At 41.6% G+C, this 18,752-nt stretch overlaps 1 protein-coding gene across 2 annotated transcripts; it reads right to left on the bottom strand.

The window, feature by feature from the left end:
• Nucleotides 1-997: 997 nt before the first annotated feature.
• Nucleotides 998-15,278, bottom strand: trappc13 (trafficking protein particle complex subunit 13). 2 transcript variants are annotated; one of them, XM_069673275.1, is made up of 13 exons: nt 15,156-15,278; nt 14,375-14,443; nt 11,395-11,494; nt 11,218-11,302; nt 9,766-9,893; nt 9,591-9,663; nt 9,218-9,262; nt 7,341-7,358; nt 3,073-3,206; nt 2,791-2,989; nt 2,388-2,488; nt 1,347-1,494; nt 998-1,268 (listed from the first exon to the last, which is right to left on the bottom strand). In XM_069673275.1, exons 1-13 carry the CDS (start codon nt 15,199-15,201, stop codon nt 1,161-1,163), a joined length of 1,254 nt encoding a protein of 417 aa, XP_069529376.1. In that variant the 5' UTR covers nt 15,202-15,278; the 3' UTR covers nt 998-1,160. The 2 variants fall into 2 exon arrangements, with proteins under 2 accessions (XP_069529376.1, XP_069529377.1); XM_069673276.1 differs by lacking the exon at nt 7,341-7,358.
• Between the last annotated feature and the right edge of the window lie 3,474 nt (nt 15,279-18,752).

Genomic DNA, 18,752 nt, shown 5'->3' with positions numbered 1-18,752 from the left:
TAATATATTTTTTAAACTGTGTACAGGTCCAGAAAAATGTTAGCAACATTTCTCCAAACTTTCTAATCAAATATTCCCATTGAGGTCTTTTATTTGCAGAAAATGACACCTGGCTCTGAAGATGTTTTTCAGAGCTCGAATAATGCAAAGAAAACAAGTTCATGTTGAAACAACAGAACACTAAAGTTTAACTCAGGAAGAGTCACAGATCAATGTTTGGTGGAATGACCTGGTTTTTAATCACAGCGTTCATGCATCTCTGCGTGCTCTCCTCCAGTCTGTCACAGAGCTGTTGGGTGACGTTAGGCCGCACTCGTTAGACCGTCAATCTTCCTCTTGATCACATTCAGGAGGTTATCAATGGTTCAGATGTGGATTGGGCCGGCCATGACATGCAGAGAGAGATGCTGATTTAAGGACAATCAGAGTGCTCTTTTAATTTTTCCAGAGCTGTGTACGTTTATCTATATTTCATGCACACATTAGTGTACATTTAAGGCCTTTCAGAGAGAGCCAAATCAGCCACATAGCTTTCAATATCAAACTAGTTTTTACATAAATTACACTCTCACATTCACACTTAATACTTAAAGTCATAGCACTGGTAATCCAGGATGATCCAATCTGATCTGAAGAACAGGCACAAAAGTAATATGGATTATCTGACCCTGGATAGTGAAGATTTAAAGCTCATTCTGATCCAGATTAAACTTTCTGAATAACTCACTCCACCATCATCGCCCTTTTTAGCCTGAAAATATCCCTGATGATGTCATAGTGACATCATGTTACCTCATCTTGGGTCTGGAGATCACAAGCTGGGGCTTTAAAGTGTGACAGAGGCAGGCTGTTACCGGTCAGGAAGGTCCTGAAACTGCAAAGCCAAACTGTTTATCAAATCAGTGCAGAGGTGATTACTTCTGTCTGTGGGCGATGACATCACACTGCACTCAATGAAAAGCAATAACAAATCAAAGATTACAGAGATTTATTAACATTTATGCACATTTACATGATTATTTTCAAAGAAAGAGATTTATATTATTCACAATTCATTTTAAAATACAGTTTAATCCCACGCAGGTTGCAAAAAGAGAGTGAAATGTGCAGAATCTCACTGTTGGTCCATTCATATCTAAAATGCAAAAAGGTCGTTAAAACTAGCACTCGTGGCTCGTAAACGGGCAGACCACACACACTTGTGCGATGTCGTCATATTCGTACGTCCTCTTCAAGAATGTATCCGTGAGTCTTAATCCAGAAATGCTCTGAAATAAAGAAAAGAACACGATGTGAGTGAGAGAGAACAGCGAGAGGATGTGAGCTAAAGGTTTTCCGGGTCGTACCTGCAGACCCTGGACGGACGAGAGGAGCGTGAGGGGCAGAGAGAGGAAGGCTCCGGGACTCAGTTTCCCCAGCTGTCGCCCTGAAACACCACACCAGTGGATCGACCTGGTGTTACACATCTCTAGGACCAGGTCCATGGTTCTTTCACTACAATGCAAAGGTGACAAAAAGCTGGTTTTAATTCAGTTATTTAAAGATGTCATATCTTTAAAAGTTTTTAAAAAGGTCGCCTCTGAAATGGGCCGTTCAGAACAGCTGCAGGGCTCTCGCTGAAATCGACCAATCGTCATTCACCGTCATTCACCTCATGCTGCCTCCTTGCTCTAGCTTGTAGTCGAGTTGTTGCCAAGATTTAAATGCACATTTACCTGATTTACAGATACCTGCTGGCGATTCTGGTTCGTACATATAAGGCCGAATAACCGATCCTACAGCAGCCATGTTTTCTAAAACTTTGGAGTGCGGCCGCTCCCGATTACACATGTGGGGGAGGGGCTATGCGGTCACTCCAAATACTGTCAGCCAATCGTGGCTAACGGTGCGTTCCATTTACCTTGGAAGTCAGAACTCGGAACTGGGAATGACGTCGCACCCAAGTTGCGCTCTAGCTTTAGCCATTGTTAGCTATACCAGTCGATAACGACGCATTATGCGGTATTTTGCGCGTACAAACACCATAACAACATGTCCACAGATAGAAGTCAGACATGTGAGTACGGCTGATTTAATTGAGACACAAATAAGACAGAAGTGATAATAAACAGTGGACACTACAGCTTTATTTACTGTTGATGCACGGAGATATGAGGTCGGGGTTGGTGAGATTCCTCCGACTTTCCGAGTCAGAAATCCGACTTCAGGGGCATTCCAGCGGAAATTTCCTGGGAACTCGGAAATTCCCAGTACAACAGGAACGCACCATTAGGTCTGACCTTTGAATCGCAAAATGGCTTGTTCGGTTCAGGAGGAAGGAGAGGCTCCAAAAAATTATTTTAAAAAATATGTATTTTTTAAGGATTTAATAGTTCTTTTAAACTGACCTGCAGTTTGTGATTTTACAGATGATTTCGAAAGGTTCTTCGAGGTTGACGGTGTCAGGGATCATCTCCAAAGACAGCCTGATGTCTCCGTAGCCTGGAGCCTGGAGGACAGACATGGATAGCACAAAAAGAAATATAGAGCTATGCTTGCACCTGAATTCTTTTAGTCCCACAAGCATCTTTCAAGGGAAGAAAAGGTTCTCCCAGCCTGTTGACTCATTAACACATCACCTGCAATTAAGCATTACATTTTTTCCAATTCTATCCAATGCAGTCTCCTTGATTTAACGACTGAGCTAACCCTAACCCTCATTTAGCCCCTGAACTCTGAGATGGAAACCTCCAGGAGTCCCTAGGAAAGGTTCCTAAGAGCTTAGGACACATCAAACAAGCATCCTAATACCATTCGTTGCAGCTGGCTGGTCTGTAGCCGCCCTCTCTCCCCGAGGTTTGTCTTCCAGACGATGTCCAGCTTTCCTATCACCGTCACGCCCTTGATGACTCCGGCCTTCTCTGCGTACTCCGGCTTCGGCTTCAGGCAGTACAGGTACTGCCGTGTGTCCATGGGCTGCAGGTAGGACATCTTCCCGAATGTGGACTCTCTACAAGTGAAATGATAGAGACTGTAAATACCTACAGTTATTTCCCTATTGCATTAACATAAGAAATACTCAAGTGCTGTTACCCTAGTTCTCCACTCGCGACCGTGTTGAGCTCTGTCACGTTGTACATCATGGACGGCTCCAGAGAGACCTTCTCCATGAACATCGGTGAAGTCGTGATGTTCTGGATCTGAGCCTCCAGGAACACTTCATCCGTCTGCAGCCCAGAAGCCACAAGTCAAACTAGTATTTGTTTCTAAGAGCTAAGAACAAACGCATAACCTCCAAGGCCAACTGAGCAACACATCGACTTCATCGTTAGGTATTAAGAGTGGTTAGGGTTGGTGCAAAATCCTACGGCCTTAAAGACACAGGTTCACATTATTCCAAGTCTATCCTGAGACTGATGGCTGTTATTGTCTTCCTGTTCAGGATTTCAAAGTAAGAGACACCAAAGACCCCCTTAAAACATCATTAAAGTTTGTAGCTAATAGGAGGCTTTAGTAGTCTTAGTGAAGCTCAGTGTATTTCCACCACAGGGATCAGGGTCTAAAGTACATCCTGGGGACATTATTTCCCTGGCCCTGCTCAGAGGCAATACTTTTTGTATTTCAGCATTCATATATTTAAAGAGTATGTTTTTGGCCTTTGCCTTTATTTGATAGGACGGTGGATGGAGTTGGAAATTTGGGAGGAGAGAGTGGGGACGACTGAGTCGAGCCCGGAGCCGCTGCATCGAGGACTGAGCATCTGTACATGGACGCAAGTGTGCAGCTGTGAGGCAGTTTGTTTTTTGTTCATTGGGCTTTGACACGCCAAGTCACTTATTCATATATACTCTTATTTCAGCTGCTTTTTTGTCTAATATTGTTATGACTTTAGACTGTGGCAGAAACTCAGACAACAAGCTAAAGGAACCATTTAGGATTTCCTTGGACTATCAGATCTGTGTACCTTAGGAGCAACAAGATGTGAGACAAAACAATAAGGCTTCTCCTTATTAGTATGAAACTGTTTTACTATACCTTTTCAGCAGTTCAGGAAGAAAACAGTTAGGGGAAACAAATCTCTATAAGCAGGGACGCGGTTTTTATGGATGTAGTCCAAGTAATATTGTTCAATCACGTATCAGCAGGCTGCGGCGTATGTAGGAAAATCAGTCCGTAGAGAGCAAAAGCAGGCAGAATGTGATGCGCCGTAATGACATCCTGACTCCCATCAGTGGCTATCTGAAGACGATTTAGCTGCTTATTAATCTCTATAAACTGCAGCAAGTTCAGCTAACAATCTGTTCTAGATCTAAAATCAAGCTTGAGATAAATTCCCCTGACGCTGTGTCTGGAAAGCTTTTCAGATTTCCCGACTTCCTCGAATGCGTCAGAAATGATCCGACCTCCGCTCAACAAACTGCTCATTTTAAAAGTAGTTTTCTTCTCGTCTTGAGGACAGACCCGATAAAGCTTCATTTTTACTTTTTACTGATCTGCATCTTGATGTTGAAATTTCGGCAAAGATAAAAAGACAAACTGGTTATTTTTCTGTTAACAGTGCAGCACGCGAAAAAAGGGCGTCTTGACTGGAAGTCTTTTATAAACCACTGGCTACACGCTCGACATGTTCACCGTTGTCCCCAGAGGCTGTATCGTCATCAGACTATAGCCGATGAGTTCAGAGGTCGGGGGGAAACAAAATAGGACATGACACTATTTGACTAATGTAAGAATGACTTCTTGCACACTTGGAGGTTAGGAGCAGATCTTTTTAAGGGCTGATATGAGCAGGATGAACGATTACTAACAGCTCTAACTCTTTGAATGTACCAATGGGCACGTGAGCGATGCTTTGAGACACTTGGAAAAAATGTGAACCCATCCTTTAAACTAGGTGATGTGAGAGTTGTAGTGAAGTGAATAACATTTATTAACCGAACTCTGAATAAAAACATGAAACAAACCGAGTTCTATGAAGTTGCTCAGTGAACCTTAGAGGACATGTTAGTACAGGTGCTGACCAGCAGAGTATACAGTAGGGGTTGCACGATGATTTTTTAAGAGTCGGCAAGTCATTCAAAGTCTTCTAAACATCGACTAGTTGTGTTAATCAATAATTGTATTAAAGGCTGCCATTTCGTCTGCATCAGAGCCTCTCACAGGGGATCTAATCACTGTGCTGCTCTCCTTTATCTTGAAAATATTCAGCTTGTTTTGTTACCAATAAGTGGTTTTACTTAATTGTTTTTTTATGTAGGCAACTAGTCGATGCTTTGAAAAGTAACAGTGTCAAACTTCCAGTGCAACCTCTACTATACCGTCAGATACAATGAGAGAGAAGCAGAGATTAGTTCATGCCTGCAAGTCATCACATAAGAACTGACCAGGAACCATTCTGAACCAGGTTAATGTTAAATCACAGAGCTTAGCACCTCTGTTCATGCAAAGCCATTCCAGTAACCAATACCTGAAACCTCAATGTGTAACACACAAATATATCTGTCTCATTAACCGTAAACAATTAGGACCCACTGGTAGATGATTGGGACAGATGAGTAGTTTCTTATAATCACTGACAGTAAGACCTTAAAATTGAACCCTATTTCTACATATTTTGGCTCGAAATAAATAAACATAACGTTTTGGAATCGCTCCAGCTAGCAGACATGATACGGGCAGCAGCGGTTGAAAACTAATCCCTTGGGGGGAGAAATTCTGATCAAAGTCCGTCCATTAAAAGTGACAAGCTCAAATGATCACAAAGAGAAACCCTGCAGAGATTTACCTTTTGTGTAAAGGTAAGATCCCTTTTTCTAACCAGAGACAGCCATAACATTGCTTTTTTTCAAAGCCACCAGACTCCATTGAAAAATACACTACTTTTAAATTAAAGAACTCTGGAGTTGACCGGTTGGTGTGTTTGTGTTATTGTGTGATTTTGGTGTTTTAATTGGTTAGTTCAGATCGAACACTGTGTTTGTGTAACACATTATACCTAAAAAAAACAAACAAACAAGGCAGCGGTGAACAAGTAAGTCCTGAATTCTGCAAGGTAAAATTACTGTTTTTCCCAATGGAGTCCGGTAGCTTTAAAGAAAGTAATGTAACGGCTGTTTCTGGTTTAAAATAAGCATCTTAAGCCCTTTTTACACTGCGGTTCAGCTTCAGCAGCATAAGGAACCTTCGCGGTCATGCAGCCTTTGCCATTTTACATTGAACCAAGCAATGATGGTGTAATGTGTGTGTTTTTACAGCATTCCAGCATTGCGTAAACAAAATGTGCGCAATGTGTAAACAAACAACGCACGCTTCACATACATGCCGCTGTTCCGCCCTGCCGGCTCCGCTATTTACACAGACGCCATTTCACCTCTGTTACTACCTCTGATGCCGGCTCAGAGGCGGAACGACTTCAACGTTACGTCTTCTATGTAAAACGCACAGAGGCGGAAAGGTGGGGCGAAGTTGTTTCCGACCTTTCCGCCTCTGTGCGTTTTACATAGAAGACGTAAAGTAACAGAGGCGTAACAATCACACCTTAAACTGGCAGTGTAAAAAGGGGCTTTAGTCTGGAACAAAGAAGTCTATCTCTGTAGGGATCCTTTTTGTAATTATAACTGATAAAAGCAATCTGAGCCTGCCAGTGGCAAAAACAAGAACTTCCGTTGGACAGAGTTTGATCAGGTTTGTTTGCAGGATTATGTTGCAGCCATTACGGCCTGTTCCCTGCCGCCAGCTGACACAAACTGCTCGAGTAATTCCAAAGGTGTTTGCACATATTAATCATTTAGATCCCCAAATATGTAAAAACAAGGCTGTGCTTTGAAAATACCAGAATAGCCCCAGAACTGGCCTCTTTTATTACACTGTAACCCTCAAACAAGCAACACATACGTTAAATTTTGAATCAAAAGCCTTTAAAGCAACATCATTCATGTCTGCAGTATTACATTATCATTTACATCCTGGTGAATAGAAAATGAGAACAATCATAGTGTCATCTTAAAATTCCTCACTTATGATGAATGTATAAATCAATGAAATCCCCTCCCATCGCAATTTAACACCACACACTTTAATTTCAAAAGTCCAAGCCCTGTGTAGGATGAGTTTGCAAGAAAGCATGAGCGTCCAAAGAAAGGGCAAAAGAAGAAGAATGGAAAGTTCATGTGAAAAGGCTAGCAGAGTTAAAATGAATGAAGGTACTTGTTTATCTGTGACTATCGAGCAGGTGTTAATCACTTTCCATTCTTCCACTTTGCACCTTTCTGTTGGCCCCAGAAAGACAACAAAAAGTCTGCTGCACCAAAAAGGATTAAGAGAAGCTAATGTTCAGCAATGAGAACAGAAGGAACAATTACCACAGAACTGAGGTCACTCTAATGGAGAAAATAAAATACAAGACATAATAAAACAAATGAAGTTACATGCTTGAGACGATGACAATGAATATTTGCATCAGGCTAATATAAAAAGCTACTGGTGTGGAAAATGAGGAAAAGGAAAAAGCTTGTTGGCTCTTCGAGGAAAACGCTTCATCTCCAGCTCTCGAGACACTAATACTCAGAATATTTTCCTGTTTGGGGAAATGCTTTTAGTTTGAAATCTGGGCCCTATTTTACTAACTTTGGGGTCTACGTGACTAATAGGTAAGATAACTTTGATTTGGAATTGCTCCAGTAGATTGTTTTAGCCAGCAGCTGCAAAACAGGCTGTAAAGGCTGGACAATGACTGATCAAAATATGCACAGTAAAGTTTTGTTTTTGTGACCTACAGGCTCTGATTGATGTTAAAACTGTCTGAAAACATTAAAACAAGGGTTTCTACAGAGAAAGACTTTTTAGTTTTGATAAAAAACAGCCATTTCCACCCTTTTCATAGCCACCAGACTCCATTGAAAAAAACGCTAATTTTACCCAGCAGAGTTCAGGAGTTTCCGTTGTACCTCTGCCTTTAACATTTAGTTTGTTTGTGTTGTTGTGCGACTTTCGGGTTTTAAAGGGCTTGCTCTGACCCAACACAACACAAACAAATTAAAGGAGCAGTTCGCCCCTTGAAAAAGCCGCTGTCAGTCAAAGCCGGTGTTCTCTGTAATCAATAGAAGCAATAATATTTGAAATTGGCGCCATAGCTGTGGAGGAAGTTGCACAAACAGCTTCGCCCATCCTACATTCCTACAACACCCAGCATGCATTGCGCCCCTCTCTCTGAAAGGAACGGCCCAGCGAGAGACGCTGGAGTGAAATACTACCGTTTCTCTGCAGACAACGGCTCAGAGCGGGACAGAATCTGAAACACGACGAGAACATACCGGTGGACCGTCTAAAAAATCTTCGAGTCTGCAGTCTACATTTTAAACTAGAGGATTTTGAACGACATCGGAGGCGGATGTCCTATATTGAGGAAGTGTAGTTTTGCAAGCTCCCTGGCCTCCGCCAGATGACGCGTTTACGTAGTCTGGTGGAGGTTTTCCAGGGCCCATTGGAGAAGCGGATAGCGTCCTCCAAAGGCACAGAGCCAAATTGCATTTTTTTCTACCATAATGGCGTTAGCTCCCCATAATAAGCATGATAGGGCTGAGGTTGAAAATCAAGGAACTGGCCCTTTAAGGCAGCGGTTGATCAGCAACTCCTGTGTTTTGAACGGTAAAATGACTGTTTCTGTCGATGGAGTCTGGTGGCTTTGAAGAGAGCAATAAAGAGGTTGCTTCTGGAACTTTGTCTTGAACTATTTGTCTTTGTCTGCAGGGATCCTTGTTGTAATTTATAATAAAAATATGAGCCTTTCAGGGGTTATAAGAAGCACTTTAGTTGATGTACTTTGATCGGGTGCATTTCCCCTGAAAGATTAGTTTGCAGAAATACAGCCGGCTGAAGCGATCTGCTGGAGCAACTCCAAACCTTTGCTTCCTGTTAGTCATTTAGACCCCAAAATAAGTTCAAAATAAATGGCCCAGGTTCAAAAATACCAGAATTCCCCTTTAAGTTCTGGAAGACGAGCGTTTTCCTTGAGTCCTGTCTTTTACTAACTGCTCCTATTAGCATCTGTAAACATTCCTATGAGATGAAATATGATATGAAGCATGTTACACAGCTACAGTAAGAACTTGCATGTCATACAAGACAGTTCTTCTATTTGCAGAATGACATGGAAGGAAACATGAGTCTGTATGTTGACAGGAACACTTGTTCATAATTTGCAGCTGGTGTCGGTGAGGTGTGAGAGCGGCTAACTTACCTCTGCATTGTAGAACTTTGTCTTCACGTCCAGCGGCTTCAAAACCTGATTCAAAATAGATTGAAAACTGAACGTTGAAGTTTTCTCGCACTGCTCCATGTCTGCAGGAGTTTTATTTCCATGCAACAATGTCTAAATCAGTGTGGAAATCTGAGGCTATGGAGAGGATTACACAGGTCTCGCTGAAGGGAAGGGAATAGGATTACAAGTGGTTCACAAACTCAGGACCAAAGACCACAGGGCATAAAATCCACAGCTCGGATGGTAATTGCTTTTTGCTCTGTTGTAGACCTGTGACATTTCTCAGGTCTCCTCCAAGCTTTCACAAGAGTTTACCAGGGTCATCTAATAATAAAGCTCAAATACATCTCACCTGGAATTTGAAGAACTTTCTAAAATAGAGCTTCTCCCCGTACTGCGTGGTGTAACTGACGGCGCAAACTAAGCTGTGGATTGGAAAGAGAGGAGAAGAGAGGAGGTTCTGGGTTGTTGCTGTGAAGCGTTGTAGCAAAACAAGGGAGCGATTTTACAGGAGGATTTATACTCACATGTGTGTTCCGATTTCTTTGACTTCATGGTGGATAACGTCGTCAATGCAGCATTCAGGTTTGAGTTCTCCTACTGCAGAGTTTGATGCAGACAGGTTGAGTCTCTGTGAGCTGGTCTGTAGATCAGCCTGCGGCGGACAGCGGGAGAGTTAGGGGAAAAACAGGGGTTTAAAGGGGACATATTTTAAATATACAAATTAATTATTTTTCAGAGCCTCTCCTTCCTCCTGCCATTCAAAGGTCAGACCTTAGCCACGATTGGCTGACGGTATTTGGAGTGACCGCGTAGCCCCTCCCCCTTGTTTTGGCTTTTTATGCCGTTAGTGATAGAGAGGACAGTGGATAATGTTGGAGAGGGGGAAGTGAGAATGGGGGATGACACGCAGCAAAGGGCCCAAGGAGGGAGACGAGCCCTCATCAGGGACTGTAGCCTCTCTACATGGGCCGTCGGTTTAGCCACTCAGTTACACCAGCGCCCCAAAATAGACCTTTTAATGTGGTTATAGCAATGGCATGACTATAAAGGTATAACTTAGTATAGTTACAATAATCATTGTGCAGCTGTGACACTCAGACAGTGCCCAGCCTACTGAGCAACAGCTGGACGGCACTCTGCTGCACAAACATGATGATAACGTCTATAAATCAACCAAAGCATTCTTTACACAATAAATGTTCTTTAAACACTTTTTAATGGGGCGCTGGTTTAGCTCAGCTGGTAGAGCAGGCGTTTATGGATAGAGGAGACAGTCCTCGACGCACTGATCGCAGACTCGACTCCCGGTCTGCCGATCATTTGGTGCATGTCACCCCCCACTCTCTGCTCCCCACATGTCCTGTCTCTCTACAGCTGCTTTTATAATAGACCATGGGGTTACTTTTGTGTCTTTATTATGCAATCAAAAAATTTATTTGAAAGCAAAACTTTCAACACTGCAATCAAGAAATGTTTTGTTGCAAGTAAAATATATTTGTGATTAAAACACATTAGTGCGAATCAAAGACTTTTGCTTGCAAACACAAGTTTATTTTTTGAAAATTCAAAAGTTTTGTTGGAGAATCGAAAAGTTTTGCGAGTTGTTGAGCTGAATCTGGTGGGCGGGACCTCCTCTGAACACGTGTCTATTGGCCAGTCTCGATCGGAGACAGGAGGCAGAGGGGTCCGGCTGCAGACCTGCAGGCTCCACTGTCCACTGACTCCGTCTTCTAAACTCACTCTCTTGTTCACAGTAGATGTTGTCAAGCTCTGAATATGTTTTAATCACAAATGTATTTTTGCAATAAAACATCTTTTGATTGCAGTGTCAACAGCCTTGCTCTCAAATGTATTTTTTGATTGCATAATAAAGACTCAAAAGTAACCCCGTACGCCGACACCAGTGTATCTGTGAGTGGCTTGTATCGGTCGTGCTTTTGTAATAAGTGTTTAAAGTGACAGCGATGTTTGATTACCTTCACAAGAATGTCCTTCACAACCTGGTTGCTGTCGTTGTGCACACTAATATAACTGGAGAAGGTCTCACCAAGGAAAATGTTCCTGTGTAAAGCAAAAACACAGGAAGTCAAATCACGCTCACAAGTTTTCCCAACAAAAGGAACTTTTATTCACAGCAAAGTAACATTTATTACCCAAAGTTCTGTGGTAGCGTGAGCATCTCCCCCAGCATCAGAGTCTCTGCCTCTTTGATGGTGGACGGGTCCTCCCTCATAAGTTGACCGAACAAATCCCCTATAAAAACACAACACGTGCGTGTAATGTATACGTGACATCTGTTGATGGATTTGGATCATGTTCCTCTGAGAGCTGCAGCACACATGAGACCTGACAAACCGCCTAACAAAATGTTTGTCTCTGTTGTAATGCACAGCTCATTATGTCTGTGCCAGGACGACATAAACACCTGCACCAAGTTAAAGTGCAGCAGGATAGTATTTCTTCTGTTAACATTTGTTTCCATGAACTCGCCTGTACTTTTTGTAAAACCTGTGAACTGTGTCGATGTAAGTTAAAAAATCTGTTGTTCTCTCCTGTGACATGATTCTTCTCTACTACGCTTTCTTTACTTTGTTACATTAGGGAAGCCTACAACTTATTAAAGGAGCAGTTCACCCCTGGAAAAGCCGCTGTCAGTCAAAGCTGCTGTTCTCTGTAATCTAAGGGAGCAATAATATTTGAAATTGGCGCCATAGCTGTGGAGAAAGTCGTACAAACAGCTCGTGGTTTCGCCCATTCTACATTCCTACAACACCCGGCGTGCATTGCGCCCCTCCCTCTGAAAGGAAGGGCCCAGCGAGAGACGCTGGAGTGAAATACTACCGTTTCGCTGCAGGCAACGGCTCAGAGCGAATCTGAAATACGACGAGAATATACCGGTGGATTGTCTAAAAATCTTCAGGTCTGCAGTCTACATTTCAAACCTGACGATTTTGAACGAGACACGACATCGGAGGCGGGCGTCCTGGGTTGAGGAAGGGGAGTTTAGCGAGCTCCCTGGCCTCCGCCAGATGACGGCTTTATGTAGTCTGTCGGAGGTTTTCCAGGGCCCATTGGAGAAGCAGATAGCGTCCTCCAAAGGCACAGAGCCAAGTTGCATTTTTATTCTACCATAATGGCGTTAGCTCCCCGTAACAGCATGATAGGACTGAGATTTAAAATTGTTGAACTGGCCCTTTAATGACCTCTTATCTGCTCTGCAGCTGATTTTTACTCAACTTATTGCATTCTGAATTCTAACAATTAATTTTATTGTATTTTAATTCATTCGTCTTTGTTTTTACGTAGCACTCTAATGCACCCCTCTCCCTGTTACGAGCTCTTTAAAATGTCTCTGTGTGTGAAATGTGCTGCGTAAATAAAGCTCTCCGCCTTGTCTGAGATGTAGACACAGTTTTGACAGGTTTGATAAAAGTGTTTGAGCATTTTGTGCTCTGCAGGGAGGATCACAGAGACAAACTCGGGACCTTTGAAGATCAGGTTTCAAAGCGGCTTATTGCTCGAAATGCCTCTGTTCCTGTTTTGTCCATTTTTCTTCTTTTGAACACCCTCGGTTTGGCCTCATTGTTGAAAGTTCCTTAAATCTGTTTTGTATTCCGTAATCCTCCAGACTTCCTGCCTTTGCTTCGTCTGTCAAAGCACTTTGTAAACATTCTGTTTTTAAAGGTGCTATATAAATAAAGTTATTATTGGCTGTTGTTTCCTGTAATCAATATTTGAACATAAACATGGACGTGTGCCGTCTTGAGCCGGATTTTGTTGATGCAACCACAGAAAACACTCACCGGCCACTTCATTAGGTACACCTGTACAATCCAATGCAGTTCAATACAACAGCACGTTTTTATGAAGTTTTGTTGACTTTTGTTTTGTTGAGAGTCAGACGTGTGTAAATTCAATCATGTTTATTACTGAGGTCATAGTTAAAGGTGTGTTGTACTGAATTATATAATATTGAGATGTGCCTCTGATTTTTTTGTCCTCCCTACTTACACACATGAGGGGGCCAGAGTATTAGAAACACCTCTGAATATAATGCAGCTCAGTGCAGCCCCACCACCGATTATGACCTTGACGCTGAAATATCATTGAATTAACACCTCTATGACAGCTTAGGAAAAGATTTCAGGTGTACCTAATGAACTCTTTTATTTTGAAGAGGAGTCAGAAAAGCAGAAGCAAAGCTCTCTGAGAAATAGAAAGTGGAAGCAAGACACCCAGCCTGCTCTCAGAGATAATGTTGCTTTTGTACGTGCATGATAGAATGTAATAAAACGGTTGCATTAACTTCGGTTTGGCATTTGTGTTGAAGCAATTTTACAAAGCCAAACTGACAAATCACAATCACCGACTGAATTAAACGGAATAAAACATCAGTGGGGGCCTGGCAAAGCCTTACTAGTTCTTACTGCTGTGTTGTTGTAGATCGTGCATGTTAAAAAAAGGAAAAGAAAATCTGGTTGGTTGGAAGCTTCCAAGTAAGATTTATTTAGCAGCTGCTATCTGCATTCTACTAAACAAAAACAAAAGTACAACATAAGCGATGAAAACAGACAAACAATAAACTACAAAAACACAATTTGTATGCAAAAAGAAGTTCATGATTTTCTCTTTAACTTGTCTGTGGAGTCTGTGATGACCAAGCTGAAACAATTTTAACTGTGGCTCACTTGTAAGAACTGTGTTTAAACCTGATATGGCAGACTGCGTGGAGCTTGCACGCACTCCACGTGTCTGCTTTGGTTTCCGACAGGTGCTCCGGTTTCCTTCAGCAGTCTCAAGACATGCAGGTTACATAATCTAACAATGAATCTTAAAATGGATTTTCACCAGCTGTGTAATGAACTTATAAAACCAAACACTGTCCATTGATTTTATGGGTTGTGCTCAAGGAGTCCAATCACATGTTGTGATCAGCCACCGACAGAAACATGTATAAAACGAATTCCCTGTCAAAATGCTCCAGATTGCCATGTCCACATCTGAGCTAAGAAGTGATGAGATAACGCCAAGCGGAAGAAACATACACTGCAAGATCAAGCTATGGATATGTAAAACACTACAGACAATTACATTGAAGCTGTGTTTTTGAAACTCTAGGCTGAACAAACTTACCTGGCAGATCTCTGTCTTCACATGTCACCGGCAAGTTTGTGAAGAGTGTCGGTTTTGTTAACCGCATCACTGTAAAGACACAAGTAGAGACACTGGTCAGTGATTTGACAGACAGGGTGGTTGGTATTGAGCAGACCTAATGCCTGTAACTTGTTCTTGCTTCTTTGCAGATGCTCTGTCATGCAAGAAGCAGCCATGTTTTTATTAAAGAGTACAACAGGCAATAATCTATCAACAGTGTTGGATTATGATGAATAAGTATGCTTTGTGCACATTCAGTAAAGATCACATTATACCTGCTAAGTGACTACAGGAATAAACTAGAGAAAATAAACATATGGGAGGTTGAACGTTTGACTGGTCAATTTCTCAAAAAGTAAACTGTATAAAGAAATTTTAAGGATTACAAAGTTTTGAGAGCTGCATGACACATGACTATGGTAGCTTCCCATTAACTTAGCCGTTAACGAGTTTCTATAGGAGATAAACGGGAACATAAAAACAACGAAGTTAACTTGCTGACTCAGTTTGTGCTACAATATTTTACTAGTTGTATTTGTCAACGCAGCTTTGAGGTGTAATAACGTTATGCATATCTCTTGCAAAGTTGCACCTGGCATAAGTCAATCTTTGTTGCATATTATAAACATAAACTGCCTTAGCTCGCGCTATTACAGATGACAGCTGACTACTGCACTGGAGAATTTAACGGTTCTGTTCTACTGTTACGACAACGTCTGGAGTCACTGTTTATTTTTTCTTGCAATGGAGATTAAAATACCTTTTAATGCGAGTAGATGTTCCTGTTTCGCCTGGTTTACTTCCATTTTTACAGAGAAAACGGTCCTTTCGGGCGATGTTAGCTTATATGCTAGCTAGATGTTGTGACAGGCTAGCTGATGAACTCTGACCTTACAGGAAGTAAGTTTCTTTTTCGTCTTTCAATTTGGGACGCTGATATTCGTTCTGTTTTAATACTGCCTCTTAATGTTCGGAATAGGTACTGCAACAATAGAGGTTTGTTTCTTTGCTTATCCTTTCTTTACTTACTTTTCTTTTATTGTTTGCTCTGATTTTTACTCTATTTTCTTTTGCTCTCTTTAATTTTCTCTCCTTTTCTGTTTTTACATATCTCCCATATTGCAAAACCGAATACAAATATGTGATGAACAAAGCCAAAATATGACCCTGGCTGTGTAGTTTGTTGAGATTGTGTTATCTTAACGTCCTTCTTATTGTTGTACTTTATTTTTTGCTTCATAATGTATCAGTCTTCACATTAATCCAATCTAAATCTACATGGTGCACTATCCCGAGGTGTTACCACTGCACTGCAGTACACTGACCTCTAGTGGTCTGGACCGGTACTGCATCAGGATCAAACAACACTGCAGCTTTAGTTCAGCAGTTTTGGAACAAAAGTGATTTTAATTATTTATACTCAAAGCCAAAATGACACCCTTGAGACTTCTAAACACATATACATTGCAGATAAAAAGCCAGACTCTATTGCCTAATCAATCCATCAGATAAAATTAAATCCTCTCCTGTGTGCCTCTACCAGTCCAGATAGTCTAGGAGGGACTTTTAATGAAACGACCTCACTAGAGTTGAGTCCAACATTTTAAAGCAGAATCTCAGCTTGATTTAGAATCTCTATGAAAATGAAGCCTCATCCAAAAATAACCAAATCAGCATCCAGAACACTCAGCAGGAGGTAGTTTAACATCTCAGAGCGGGTTTATTAATAGCTTACTTTGTGCTTATTTTACATGTTGAGTTGACTGAGCTGCAGGAAATCTGGAAAAGATTATAAGATTATGAGGAATTTAAACGTGTGGAATTTAGAATCAAAGTAACAATAAGATGTGTTTTTTTATTACACAGATTTAAGGTGGAAGTTAACATTTAAAAAACCATACAGAGACCCGTTGCCATGTCATCTATTTTCACACAGACCTCCAGCGTGGATAAAGCCTCCACTGTTCAGCCACAATCCTGAGATCTGGACCGAAGCAGATGATCAAAGTCGTGAAAGGAGGGTGAGACCAGATCGATACGTAACTGTAACGACACATGCGAAGCTGAGCAACAGTTTTATTTCATGCAACAAGAGAGGGATGTTGTGTTAATTGGAGTAAGAGTTACATAATTTGTCTATCGCCCCCTGCTGTATAGGTCATAAAGCCGGCCTCCTCCATGTTAACAGATGGGACATGAGTCAAACTATAACATGAATATACACATGGTTTCTGTCATTATAGTTAGTTCTTATCATGCTGATTTATGCCCAAGTGTTCATTTTCCTGACAAGTTTACTTTTAATTAGTTATTTGATTATTTAAAAAGGGGGTGTGACCTCATGATTGACAGCTCTGTTGACAAACCAGGCTCCTGCAGCCATTCCCGAGTAGCAGAGTAGAGGAGGAACTGCAAGAGAATAACACTAACACTACAGTCATTGAACTTTCCATAACCGTGAGTATCTGCTTCAGACCAACACAAGAAGCTGCTCTGCTGCAGACTGAGCCCACCTGAGGGCTCTTTGACGTTTTGTCTGTAAGTTAAATGTGTATTTTGGGTGGCAGAAGGGGCGGGACTTCAGTACGGAGTCACAAGCACAAGATGGCGGCGATATTTTGGCTTCATTTTTGTTCTTGAGGAGGTGCAGATGCAACGTTTATATACAGTTAATGGCCAGAAAGCACTGCTGCATGCAACGTTTTGTCTTGACTTTTAGTTTTTGTCAATCTCTGCAAACAGTGGATCCTACAATTCCCATAATGCATCATCTTTTGTTAGAATCACCCACATCTTTCCAACCCCATGTGAGCAACACAAACATGAATGTGTTAATGTAAGGACACACGCAAATGCAGGAGGACTGTTAAAGCTGGGCAGTTATTTTATTGCAGCAATCAAGAGAGATAACGGCAGTTAAAACACCTTTATTTTGAAAATATTCCAAGTTGATTTAGACCTGCATCTCAAGGCAACATAAGGAATAAAATCTACTTTGTGAGAGAATAAAGGATTTAATCTACACGTCGTACAGCAGCACAGTCATCGGAGCAGTCAGCGGCATGTTGTGTATGATCTTTCTAGCACAAATGTTCTCATCGTCTTCATCCTCCAAAAACACGGACAGGAAGTGCTGAGCGTCCCAGGGCACGTCCCGCGTCTGCGAGGCCAGCAGGCGCACGCAGACGGCGTCCTTCTTAAAGGGGAACTTTTTCCCTGCAGGAAGGACAGACGAGCTCGTCTCATCATCTCCTCCGCACTCCGAGGTGATGAAGGCGTCCATCTCCAGAGCCTTGTCTCGGACGAACACTCGCACGTTTCTTTTGCTGTAGTTGCTCATCTGGCATGCTGTGTTGCTGTTTCCCATTTTGTCAAGGCTGCTGTGTAACTGCTCAGGACTGCAGGTCTTGCTTGAGGCTGTAATAGAAGAATAATCAGTGATACTCCCCAAATGCTGGATCAAAGTTTGTGAACATATTAAACATTTATATTTACAGAACCCTTAGGCCAGCTAACATCTTTTTAAGCACATTTTCATACTTTTTATCTTTAATTCTTAAAGGCAAACATGCAGATGCCTGAGAAAGGCCATCGCTCCTGCTAAATTTGTATTTGTTTATTCTACATGATTAGTGTCAAGTGGGGTCAACCACACTCACTGCTTTGTTATAGGCTGAGGCCTGAACTTTGCAAAAAAGTGCAACCAAAGTTGAACTGAAGCAAAGATGCTAATTAGCTTTGCCATGTGAAGTGGACATTTAATTCAGCCCTTCAATCTCATGAAATATCCCTGCCTACATGCGCTGCTAGGATTGTCCCAGATCCCTAGTTGAGAAGTTTCTTCCAACTTGTGTGTGTTTTAAAGAGCTTTAAAGAGCTGTGCTTTAAAGAGCGGGTATTATGCTGTTTCACATTTTAAGATTTTATTATATATAATGTTACAATGTTGGATGTCCAGACTAAACGTGGGTGAAGTTTCAGACCTGTAGGTAAAAGCATGTTTGAGTAATCCCCAGGCTGCTCAGCTCAGTCTGCAGGCTAACACAGTTTTTTCTACACACTGCACTTTGTGACGTCACAAAGTGCAGCTATATGAAGCTTGAAATTAAACCGTAATGTGGAAACAAGATGGACGCTACAAAAAACACTTTTACTCGCTTGAGGTGACCAGCTAATTGTTGCAACCGAATACTTTATTACAAATTACATGTAACAAAATTTGCGCTACATTCATTTATAACAAGTTTTGACCTTTAAGCCAACATTCACTTTCCTCCTCCATCATCTCACGATGTGAAGTAAGTCAACTCTTTTCCAAATTTCCAACTTGTTTTACTAACTCGAAGCTTAGTTCAGT

Source organism: Semicossyphus pulcher, unplaced genomic scaffold, assembly GCF_022749685.1.
Source record: "Semicossyphus pulcher isolate SPU_LCO1_2020_fin unplaced genomic scaffold, fSemPul1.0.p SCAF_22, whole genome shotgun sequence".
Taxonomy (NCBI): domain Eukaryota; kingdom Metazoa; phylum Chordata; class Actinopteri; order Labriformes; family Labridae; genus Semicossyphus; species Semicossyphus pulcher.
The sequence above is the reverse complement of the archived record's forward strand: the minus strand, read 5'-3'. Positions and strand labels throughout refer to the sequence as shown.